General features: G+C 54.4%; 1 protein-coding gene across 2 annotated transcripts in view; it reads right to left on the bottom strand.

The window, feature by feature from the left end:
• The window catches only part of MEGF8 (multiple EGF like domains 8), a 43284-nt gene that overhangs the window by 26075 nt on the left and 5051 nt on the right, over positions 1–12158 (bottom strand). For both annotated transcript variants that reach the window (XM_060129676.1, XM_060129677.1), the window contains exons 2-14: positions 11193–11356; positions 10746–10952; positions 9735–9915; positions 9565–9653; positions 8552–8967; positions 7966–8111; positions 7715–7837; positions 5456–5610; positions 5000–5119; positions 4513–4657; positions 4267–4430; positions 725–925; positions 130–330 (exon numbers count right to left, since the gene is read on the bottom strand). In XM_060129676.1, coding sequence (XP_059985659.1) covers positions 130–330; positions 725–925; positions 4267–4430; positions 4513–4657; positions 5000–5119; positions 5456–5610; positions 7715–7837; positions 7966–8111; positions 8552–8967; positions 9565–9653; positions 9735–9915; positions 10746–10952; positions 11193–11356 — 2312 coding nt within the window. The remainder of the gene's footprint in view (positions 1–129; positions 331–724; positions 926–4266; positions 4431–4512; positions 4658–4999; positions 5120–5455; positions 5611–7714; positions 7838–7965; positions 8112–8551; positions 8968–9564; positions 9654–9734; positions 9916–10745; positions 10953–11192; positions 11357–12158) is intronic.

Below are 12158 nucleotides of genomic sequence, written 5' to 3'. Positions count from 1 at the left end.
GTTCAAGGTGAGGCCCAGAGTTCAAGAGTCAAGGAGTAAGAGGTCAGGGTCAAGGGAGTTAGTTTGTGGCCCAGGGCATCTGAGGCCAGGGGCTGGGGCAGGGTCAGAGCTGGGGACCTGGGTACTCACGCTGCCACCTGGCACGCCAGTCCGGTCCCACAGCAGGGTGAGCTCGCTGTGTCCAGGGCCCGCTGAGCCGTTGAGCTGGCCCCGGATCTCTACCGCGTACTTGTGGCCCCGGCCAGGCAGTGGGAAGAGGCGAGCGGACCCTGGACGCTGCAGGCGCCTCGTCTCCTTCTCCTGCTGAGCCACCCAGCGCCCTACCTCCTCCTGAAGTAGGGGTGAGGGGCAGACAGGGGCCTCAGAACTTTCCACCCACACTGACCCCTGAAACCCCCAAGAGCCCCAAACCCACCTAGCGCCCACCCCTCCTCTTCCCAGGAGGGCCTCAGAGTTTCTTAGACCCCCAAAACCTCCAAGCACCCCTAAACCTCCCAGCAACCCACGTCCTCCTCAGGGGAGTCTGACTTGGTAACTCAGACCTTCCCCTTTCTTCAAAATCCGCCCCCCACCCAGTTCTGTTCACAACTGAAAACCCGAGGGCCCTCCCATCACTAAGGATAGATCCCACGCCTCTGATTTCTCCCCATTCCTCCTCCCCACCACACATCCAAGCCCCCATATTTACCATAAACAGCCCCCTGCATGTCCCAGGCACCCTCACCATGCTTTCTGTGTCAGGGCCACGGGCCATCCGGGCCAGTACGTGCAGGCGCTGGGCCCGGGCCCACACGGCCACGTCCTCAGCCCCTGGCCCTCCAGGCCCTCCTGGCAGCAGTGGGTGGATGAAGCCACGGTAGACCACGGACACGTCGGTCTCTGAGCTAGGTGTCAGGGTGATGGTCGTACTGCGGACAATCAAGACCTGTGCCAGCCAAGAAGGGAGGCGTGCATGAGGACCTCTCTGCATCGCCCCATGGTCCTCACACCTCTCCAGCCACATCAGAGCTAGAAAAGACCAGGCAACCCAATCTCCTTCCCTAGTTTACTAAATGGGAGACTGAGGCCAGAAGCAGGGGGGATCGCTCGCCCACGGTTACTCTGGGAGAAGAGTTGGGACTCCGACTCAGACAGCAGACAACAGGGTCCCAGCCCCTGCTCATCTCCACCTCTCATTAAACTCCAAGACCCTGGACCTTTCAGCATCTTCTTCCTCAACACCCCATCTTTCCACCTAAGCCCTTAAGAGTCCAGATCTCTTAACTAGGGGGCTTGGAGACCTTCCAGGTTAGTAAACACATTCATGTGCCAGGAGGATGTCACACCCCAACTCCACAGGGACAGAAGCTCAGGCCCCTTCTGGACCTCATCCTATGTACCATGTTCTTTGTTATATAATGAACCAGTATATATGTTTAAAAAAAAAAAAAGAGCCCAGATCCAAATCCAACGTTTGAAGCGACGCACATCCTTCGTGATTTACTGCTAGCATGTGTTCTTGTAATTGTAAAAGAGTGGAGCAACCCAAGGGTTCATCATGGGAGACTGTTTAAATAAACTGTAACACTACGGCATCCATAATGGAACATTATGAAGCTCTTTAAAAAAAAAAAAAAGAGGGTGTTTCCTAAGTTCTGTTGTGGGAAGCTTGCCGGGATACGTTAAGAAAAAAAAGGAGAATGAGAAAACAACACCACCACCAAAAAGACAAAAAAAAAAAAAGAAAAAAGAAAAAAAGGGAAGTGGTAGTACAGTGTAGATAATATATTACTTTTGGTGCAAGAAAGAAAAATAATTAAATGTCACATTTACTTGTATTTGAATAGGTAAACAGCGGAAGGACATATAAGAAATCCAAACAGATCTTCTGGGGAGAGTTAGGGTGGTCTTGAGTTAGGGGGATGCTGAGGCCAGCCTCCCACACTGAGGGGTGAGGACTGGGTAGATGGAAGAGACTTTTCACTCAACAACTTTTTACACTGTTGTGGGGTTTTTTTTGTGTGTTGTTGTTTTTGTTTTTAACTATATAGGATTCATTTATTCTATTTTATTTTTTTTAGCCACACTGCATGGCATGTGGGATCTTAGCTCCCCGACCAGGGGTCGAACCCTTGTCCCCTGAATTGGAAGCTCAGAGTCTTAACCACTGGATGCCAGGGAAGTCCCCATCGTTATGTTTTTTGAACCATGTGACTATAATACCTATTTTTTAAATTAATAAGGAACCACTGTGGAAAACACTTTGATGATTCCTCAATAAGTTAACCATAGGATTACCCCAGCAATTCCACTCATACTGAAAATAGGTTTTCATTGCAATATTTGCAAATATCAATTCATTATGTTGTACACTTAAAACTAATATAAGGTTGTTTGTCAATTATACCTCAATTAAAAAAAAAAAAAGAAGGACTTCCCTGGTGGTCCAGTGGTTAAGAATCCGTCTTGCAATGCAGGGGACACCAGTTCAATCCCTGGCTGGGGAACTAAGATCCCACATGCCTCAGGGCAACTAATCCCATGCGCCACAACTAGACAGCCCTCATGCCACGTGCCGTGGGCTATAGAGCCCATGTGCTATGAAGCCTGTACACCACAACTAGAGAGAAGCCCGCACACCGCAACGAAGAGCCCCCGCGCCACTACGAAAGATTCCACGTGCCACAACTAAGACCCGACAGAGCCAATAAATAAATAAATAAATAAAATATTTTTTTAAAAAGGAAAAACTTGCCAACAGGTGTAAACAACCCAAATGTTATCAGCTGATGAATGGACATGGCATGGCCATACAATGGAATGTTATTCAGCCATAAAAAGGAACGAAGTTCTGGGACTTCCCTGGTGGTCCAGTAGCTAAGGCTCTGTGCTCCCAATAGAGGGAGCCCGGGTTCGACTCCTGGTCAGGGAACTAGATCCCACAGGTCGCAACTAAGAGTTTGCATGCTGCAACTAAAGATCCCTCATGCTGCAACTAAAGATCCCATGGGCCACAACTAAGACCTGACACAGCTAAATAAATAAATAAATAAAATTTTTTTAAAAAATGAACAAAGTTCTGACACATGCCACAACACAGATGAGCCTTGAAAATATTATGCTGAGTGAATGGAGTCACACACAAAAGGCCACGTATTATATGATTCCATTTATATGACCTATCCAGTGTTAACAAATCCAGATACAGAAAAAGAAAAAGGTTAGTGGTTGCCAGGGGCCAAGGGGAGAGGGGAATGGAGAGTGATTACTTAATGGATATGGGGTCTCCTTTTGGGGTTATAAAAATGTTCTGGGGGGGCACATCCCCAGTGGTCTGGTGAGTAAGACTCCATGGTCCCAGTGCAGGGGGCCCGGGTTCAATCCCTGGTCGGGGAACTAGATCCCACATGAACGCTGCAACTAAGAGTTCACATTCCGCAACTAAAAACAAAAAAACAGGGCTTCCCTGGTGGTGCAGTGGTTAAGAATCCGCCTGCCAATGCAGGGGACATGGGTTCAAGCCCTGGTTCGGGAAGGTCCCACATGCCACAGAGCAAATAAGCCCGTGTGCCACAACTACTGAGCCTGTGCTCTAGAGCCCGTGAGCCACAACTACTGAGCCTGCATGCCACAACTACTGAAGCCTGCGCGCCTAGAGCCCGTGCTCCGCAACAACAGAAGCCGCCGCAGTGAGAAGCCTGAGCACCGCAACAAAGAGTAGCCCCGCTTGCTGCAACTAGAGAAAGCCCACGTGCAGCAACAAAGACCCAACGCAGCCAAAAAATTTTTTAAAAATAAAAATAAAATAAATAAATGTAAAACAAACAAATAAAAAACATGCATCAACGAAGATCCCGTGGGTCGCAATTAAGACCCGGAGCAGCTTAAGAAAAAAAAAAAAAAGTTCTGGGGACTTCCCTGGTGGCCCAGTGGTTAGGGCTCCGCGCTTCCACCACAGGGGCGCGGGTTCCATCCCTGGTTGGGGAACTAGGATCCTGAATGCTGCACGGTGCAGCCAAAAAAAAAAAAAATGTTCTTGAACTAGAGAGTGGTGATAGTTGCACAGTATTGTGAAGGTGATAAATGAATGTCACTAATGGTAAGTTTTATGTCATGGGCTTTTCACCACAGTTAAAACTTTTCTTAGGCCAATAAGGAAAATCAGACCCTTGCATGTAAAGACTTAAGGGGTAAACGCAAGAGTGATAAAGATCCATTTGAAAAATGAAAACTCTAAGACCAAGCCCTTCAGCACTCCACACTGGGCCCCATCCCCTGGCTCCCCACCTTGTCAGGCTGGGAGGCATTGGGCGGCTGTTGGAAGGTGAGCAGGTGCAGGCCAGGCAGGAAGCTCTGGGTGACACAGGCCTCCAGGGAGGTAACGAAGACAGGTACGGGCCCCCACCAGCCCACGGTGCCTGAGATCTGCTCCCCTCGGCAGCGGGCCTGCTCTGTGAGGACAGGAGGGTCGGGAGATGGGGGTTGGTGTGGGGTGCTATGCTGCCCCCTCCCAAAATGCCACTGGACACTCACCAGGCCGAGGGAGGCAGCTCTCGTTGTGTACGCACCAGCCCAGGGCGCCGGGCCCCCGGGGAGGAGCGGCGGTGCTGCTGAACGCCAGACAGGCCTGGCAGTCACCCAGGAGGCGGCCCAGGCCCAGGCAGCTGGCAGCCGGACACTGCAGAGAGGGGAAAGACAGGTGTCACTATCCACTGGGGCTTAAGGGACCTGGGAAAAGCTGTGGATTCAGGAGGCTTGGGGTGGAAAGGTCAGGGGACTGGAGAAGGGAATTGAAAGCTGGGTTGGAATGAGAAAGATCAAGAGGACAGGGGTGGGGGATCCAGGGACAGAGACATAAGTTCAAAAGGACCGGGAAGAGGGTCAAAGGTTCAAGGGTCAGTAGTCAGGAATGCCGATCTTAGGTGTGAAAACGAGTCTCCCAAGCGCAGGTCTGGGCAGAAGAAGACACGGAGGACCAGGTCTCCGTGCTAAGGGGCAGAGTACTAGGACAGTCACTCACGGCCCCCGAGGGAGTCCCAGGAGGTGGGGCGGCTTGGCAGGCTCCCTGACACCAACTGCATTCAGGGTCTCGGGAACATACGCTGTGGTCCGTGTACATGGAGCAATAGTCCAGGTGGTACTGTAGAGAGATGGGCAAGGAGGAGGGGGTGCCTCACACCTGGGGCCTGCTCCCACGTCCTCGCTCACTTTGATGAGCCCAGGGAACCCCAACTGCTCAGAACCTTGAGGACCCCTGTCCACTTCTCCCCCAGCCCCAGGGACCACTGCCCCTCTGCCCTCAGCTCCAGGGACCACCATTCCTCCTCCCTTGGACCTGGGGACTGACCTCCCTCCTCTCACAGCCCTAGGGACCTCCCCTCCTTCTCCCAGGGACGCCCCCCAACTTCCTCCCTTAACCATGGGAAACATGCTACCTCCTCCCCAGCCACCCTCTCCCTATCACCCCAGTGCTCACGTCTGGAGCAGGCGCCTGGAACACAAAGGGAGGCACCTTGTAGGCCATCAAGTCCCCACGGGGCCGGCCACTGTACCCCCCTGCCACCAACAGGACGCTGCCACCAAGCACAGCCGCCACATGTGAGTACCGACCACTGGGAGGTGCTGCTCGGCCTAGGAGAATACAGACGCCCCGAGGACATGTGACCCCCCATCCCCCCTTCGTGGCTCCCACCTTGAGGACCACCCCTGACTCTCCTACGCCTCAACCCCACTTGCCCAAGGAAACCCTCCCCGCCTGCCTGGCCCTGCTCTAGTCCTAGCTCTCTCACTTCCTGGAGCTCCCACACTGCTGCCCAAGTCACCTTCCAGACAGAGCATGACCTTTGGGGTCAAATCCTGGATCTACCATTTCCTTGCTTTCAAATAACGGATCAACTACTGACTAGCTGTGTGGCCTTGGGCAGGAGACCTGACTTCTCTGAATCTTGGTTTCCTCCTCCGTGCATGGAACCTTGCCCTCGGGGAGCGGTGAGGCAGGCCGCCCGGCTGTCACCTGTTGTTGTCTGTCTGACACGAGCCTCCCTGCTGGTGACAGCCTCTGACTGTCCTCTGGAAAACCACCCCTCCCACCCCCAGTCCACAAGGCTCAAGTCGAGCTGTCCCTGCCTCTAGCAGCAGCAGGGCTTGAGCCCAGGCCTATCAGAGTCAGTGGCTAGTTCAGGGAGGGGACCCAATTGCTACAATTCTTGGGAAAAAGGTACTGTCTTCCCTCTGGGCATTTTAAAGGGGTAGGATATAATCCCAGAGCTGCTGGTGACCATCTACAAAAGGCAAACCTGCTACAGACTGAAGGAAATCCAGCTGAGAACTGGGGAGAGAAATGGCTCATGCCATTATGTGAGCACCTGGATCCAGGCCAGCCTGCAGCCAGTTTTCACTCAAGTGAGTCAAGAAATTCTTCCTTTTGCTTAAGCTGGTCGGGTGGGGTTTCTGTCACTTACAACCAAGAGTCCTGACTGACGGGTAAGCGGTCAGTGATTGGTGACTCCCTCACACTTTTACTGACCCGTATGCTCTGGAAGTGTATGGGACTTGGCCCAGGGCATCAAAATCTACAAAGAAGGAGGAGGCCTCCAGAAACCTCACACTCTGGCCTACCCAGTGAAGGGGTCTGAAGGAGGGACAGGAGCAGCAGTGGAGCCCTGGATTGGAGGCCTCCAATGCTAGGCTGAGGCTTTATTCCTTTTTTTTTTTTAATATTTATTTATTTATTTATTTGGTTGTGCTGGGTCTCAGCTGCAGCAGGCTCCTTAGTTGCGGCTCACCGGTTCCGTAGTTGCAGCTCGCCGGCTCCTTAGCTGTGGCATGCAAACTCCTAGTTGCAGCATGCATGTGGGACCTAGTTCTCTGACCAGGGATCGAACCCGGGCCCCCTGCATTGGGAGCGTGGAGTCTTAACCACTGGGCCACCAGGGAAGCCCCATTCCTGATGGTCAAACAGGATTCCTTGGGGACCCTTCCTCTTGCCCACCCCTTAAATGTTACTGTCCCTTCTTTTATGTTTGTCCTTTGTCCTCACTCTTCTGTTCAGAAGGGTGGGGAGAACAGACGGGCCTCTGGGAAGTCCACAGTCCCATGAAAGGATATGCCCAGTTTGTGCACACAAGTGTCTTTCTGAGGAGAGGGCCTGTGACTTTCTTCCCATTCACAAAGCAGTCTCTGATCTAATGAGCTTGAAAGGCTTCTCCACACTCCCTCCAGGTGAGCCCTCTGGCCTTGCGCTATTGGGACAATGTGTTGGGCCCTTCACTGGACTGTCTTCTTTCTTCACTTCATTTTACTCAATTTATTCTCACAACAGCCCAGTGGTTTAAGTGTTATTACATTTTACAGAGGGGAAGTTGAGGTGCAGAGAGATTAAATGATGGTTTTTGTACAAAAGGTTGTTTAGGAATGGCCATCCTGGTTCTGCCACTTGCCCACTGTGTGACCTTGAAAAAGTTGCTTCTTTGTAGGCAGTCCCCTGGGACAGCTGATAATTGGCAAAACCTGGATTGGAACCTAGATCTGATGCTTCTGAAAAATGTCTCCCATCTCCATAGCAACAATGCCCTGGTCCTATCTCTAGTGCAGGTGTGCCTCCTGAGGCCAGCTCCGATAGGATATTGGGCTCACCCCAACAAGGACCGGGGTGGCTCCTTCCCAAAGCCCAGGATCACTGTGGGAGCAAGCGTGACGCTCAGGAGCCCCTCATGGAAACAGAGGGGCCACTCACCCTCAGGAGTTCCTGGAGGGGCAAGCTCGGCCCCCGACACCCACTGATGGCAGCCAAGGTGGTAGAAGAAGATGCCATCTTCATAGCACTTTTCCTCCTGGTAATGGGTGTGCACGTTGCCCCCTGGGAAAGGAGCAAAGGGGCACAGCTGGCAAGCCTGGGGGAGGTGAGGACACCCCTGCAGGGAGCCTCAGCTCAGCCTTGGGCCCCTGGCAGGCAGGCAGGTAGGTGGGATCGGGGCGCCTCCTCACCGTAGACCACCATGTAGTTGCCCAGGACACTGGCCGTGTGAAAGGCCCGCTCCCGTGGGCCCTGAAGCCCATCCCGGCCCTTCAGGCTGGTCCACACGCGCCGATCCACGTGGAAGAGCTCGGTGGAGTTCACCCGCACAGAGAACCTGTAGGGGAGGGGAAGAGGAGGAGCTTGAGGCAGGAAGGGCCTCTCTCCCTCCTCTGGGCCCACAGTTGAGACTGGCTTTACTGGATTTATATCCCCTCAGAACTAGAAGCTCCTCGTGGGCAGGACCCAGGTTTGATTGATCTCTGGGTTCCCTGCATAATCTAGCCAGGGCTAGACACCAAGCAGGGGTTGGTTAAATGACTGCATGAGTGGGAGTGCGTAGGGAAGCAAGTGACCAAGAGATTGAATGACAGACTAGAGAATGCGTGAGTCGGGGAGTAAATGAGTGAATAAACAAATGAGTGAATGAATGACAGACGGGGTGACTGAATGATTGCAGGGGTCTATCAGTGGGCAAAGACCGTTAAAGCATAAAGGCCCAGGGTGTTAGGCCAGGCCTGGCCCTGCAAGGCATGGGGTGTGGGGCAGGTGACTCACCGGGCAGTGGAGGGCCGGTGTCCACCGTGAACCAGCAGGGCACGCGACGGGGCATGGAACACCATGGAATGGCCAGTGGCGGCAGGGGGCCGCCCACCTGCCGGAATCACCTGCTCCCAATAGCCCCCACTGGTGCTGTCAAGGCGGAAACGGAAGAGGCCAGAGGAGAAGAGGTCGTGCTGGGTGCGGCCACCAGACACATAGAGCCAGATGCTGTCCACTAGGGCTGCTGCGTGACCTGCCAGGCCTGGCGGCCCTGAGGAACTGGAAGCAGCTGGTGCCAGAAGCTCCCAGTGGCCACCACCCAGCGGGCTAAAGGCCCAAACGTCACTGGTGAGGGAGCCGTCAGCCAACTCACCACCCATCAGCACGAGGGAGCCGGCCCAAGCCACAGCCACGTGGGAGTGACGGGCAGCCTGTGAGGAAGAGACGAGGAGACGGAGATGGAGAGGGAAACAGATGGTGACACAGAGAAAGAGAAAGACAGAGAGAGATGCAGAGACAGGGCAAGATGGAGAGACAGATATACAGAGAAAGAGAAAGTGACAGAGGGACAGAGATAAAGACAGAGACATGCAAAGAGAGAAAAGAAGAGAGACGGACCCAGAAAGACAGACACATGCAAATAAAAAGAGAGGTGTGACAGAGAAACACAATAAGAGAAGGCGGAGTCAGGGAGAAATGACAGAGACCAGTAGAGAGTAAGAGGTATAACCCAGAGAGAAGGAGACACAGAGACCGAGAGAGACCAGACGACCAAGAGTCAGAAACAAAAACCGAAAGATGGACCAAGAGAGACAGAAGACACACAGAAAGGTAAGATGCAGAAAGGCAGATAAACGAAGAAGAAAGAAAATCAAAGACAGAACAGCAGAAGCGGGAGGTGTAGGTGGTCATGTAACACACTGCGGGAGTTAGGGGTGTGCAGGATGATGGGGTCGCTCTGGGGTGCCCTGGCTGGGTCTGACAGAGTGGACAGGCACCTCCAGGCAGGGCAGAGGTGGGGTCCATACCGGGGCAGGACTCAGGTCCCAGCGCTCCCAGGTGTTGGCAGAGAAGTTGTACAGGACGAGGTCACCCAGGGCCCTGTTGAGGTCCTGGCCTGTGGAGAGGTGGACAGTCTCAGGCCCTGGCCACAGGCTGCCAGGCCTCTAGACCCCAGACTCATATCCCATCTGCTTACCTCCGAAAACAGCCAGCAGCCCCGGTGGGGACAGGAAGGCACCAGCCGCCCCGATACGGGCGGAGAAGGCAGGGTCCCCGGCACTCACGTTGTGCCACCAGCCAGCCCCCTGGTTCTCCCAAAGGTGCAGGTCACAGGCGCGTCCCAGGAAACCAGGCTCACAGAGGCATGGTCCCAGGGGCTGGGGGGAAGGGGGCACAAAGGCAGGGACAGAGAGAGAGAGAGAAAGAAACAGACAGGGAGCAGAGAGAGAGCCAGAGTGAGACAGATGGAGCAAAACGGAGGAGAGAGATGGACAGGAAAGGAGAGGATGGAAAAATAAAGACAGAGAGGCAAAGAAAGAGACAGGAAGGAGACAGGCCAACAGACAGAGGAAGAGATGGACACAGAGACACAATCAGAGGGAGGCAGAGAAGAGGAGAAACGAAGGCAGACCAACAGAAAAGAAAAAGACCCAGAAAGGAAAATGAGGACAAGACAGAAAGACAGGTTGGAGAAAAAAAACTGATGAAGTCAATGTCGGCCTGGGCTGGAAGAGCTCAGATCCGGGGAGGTCAAGGCAGGGAGGGCTCAAGGCATGACCCAGGCCCAAAGCTGGATATGCATGGTTTAGGCCCAAGGTCAGTGGTCAAAAGTCAGAAGTCATGGCTGGGGGCCCAAGGCCAGACAGAGCGGCTGGGTGTGAGGGTGGAGTCAGGCCTGGCACGAGGAAGGCATGCAGCTTCACAGGTGAGAAGTGGGCTACAGGTGAGGTTGGGAGTGAGCTCAGGCAGAGGAGGGGCCCCCAGTGAAGGTGGAGTGGAAGTGGAGTAACAGGTTGGGGGAGTGGGATCTGGAAGGAGAGAGAGAACTGTAGGAGGGAGCAGGGTCCCTGGCAGGGTCAGCATCATGGGAGAGGATGGGATGGCAGGGGTTGTTTCAGGCAGGGGCAGAGGCAGGTCTAGGACATGCGAGTGGTGGCTGTGACCACAGGGCAGGGCCCCAGGGGAACACAGCTGGGGGCAGGCTCACCGAGGCGCAGGTGCCGTGGCTGCCACAGTAGGCTGGGCACTCCTGCAGGCCGCAGTCAGGGCCCCCCCAGCCCGGCTCACAGACACACACCCCTGGGGGCTGGCACTGCCCATGGCTGTAGCAGCCCCCCGGGCACAGGGAGAAGCGGAATGAGGCATTGAAGCCCAGCAGGTTGTAGTTGGCATCGCTGAAGAGGTGCAGCAGCATCTGCAGGCACAAGGTGGGTGGGGCTCTGGGGCTGGACTGGGAGAGGGTCCACTCCTGCCCCCACCCCACCCTGGGGTCCCCATCTCCTTTCTTTGTCTCTCTCCACCTCTCTCTGTCCCTCTATCCTTCTGACTGATGTCAAGTCCCCCCGCCCTTTGTTTCCCTCTGTGTATCTACCCCCCGTCCTGCACACTCCACTCAGATCCTCCAGCCACAGCCCCGCAGCCAGGCCCCACCAACCTTGCCTGAGGAAGCCTCAATGGGCGGAGGCCGGGTGCTCCCACTCAGACTGGCAAGCAGGGGCCCGCGGGGGGAGTCACCATCATACACGAACAGGTAGTCATACGTGCATTCCGTGTCCAGGAAAAGGAAGTCCAGCAGGATCCGGTACTGGGAGCTCGGGGCTGAGCAGTGAGAACAGGTGGGCCAGGCTCAGGTGCGGACCCTCTCCCCATGCCTCCACGCAGCTCCCCCACAAACACCAAGCCCTGCTCCTCGTAACGCTGGGATGGGGGCCCAAAGATGAGTCAGACCTGGGCCTTGCCTTCAAGGGGCTCCCAGGCTCCCAGCCCAGGGAGGTCAGAGCTGCGACAGCAAGAGGGACAGAAGCTCAAAGAAGAAATTACAGTGTCATCCCTGGAAAGGACCCCTGAGATCAGGCTGAACACCGCCTACTATTCAGATGGGGAAACTGAAGTGCAGAGAGAGGAACCCCATCCCAGTGGTCACACAGAACTTCCCATTTATTCTTGAGCCTCAGACATGCCCAAGCCTGAGGGTCAGTCCAGGCGTGAGCAGAGAGGCATACTCCCAGATGGAAAAGGGCCTCTGTGAGGGTCCTCTGTTCCAGGCTCAACAGAGCTCTAGGGGAAGAGGTCCCTTTCTTCCCCCTGGCCAAAGACTGAAACTTGGAGCACCACAGCTCCTCTCTGCCCCCACCCAGGGTCTCTTCTCTCTGTTTATTGTATTGAATAGTAAGTAGCTAAGGCCACAGATTCTGGAGCCAGACTGCCTGGGCTCCAATCTTGGCTCTGCCACTTACTAGCCACTAGCTGTCAAGTCAGCTAACCTCTCTGGATCTGTTTCTTCATCCGTAAAATAGGGATATAATCACTATGGTCGATTCATACTTCTTGGCCCCTAATCCCATCAGGAGATGATGGCTGACTCCCAGCCCCTTGTATCTGGAAGAGCCTCAGAGACTAG

Source organism: Lagenorhynchus albirostris, chromosome 19 (assembly GCF_949774975.1).
Source record: "Lagenorhynchus albirostris chromosome 19, mLagAlb1.1, whole genome shotgun sequence".
In the NCBI taxonomy this organism is placed as follows: Eukaryota; Metazoa; Chordata; class Mammalia; order Artiodactyla; family Delphinidae; genus Lagenorhynchus; species Lagenorhynchus albirostris.
This window is presented reverse-complemented; position numbering and strand designations above follow the sequence as displayed.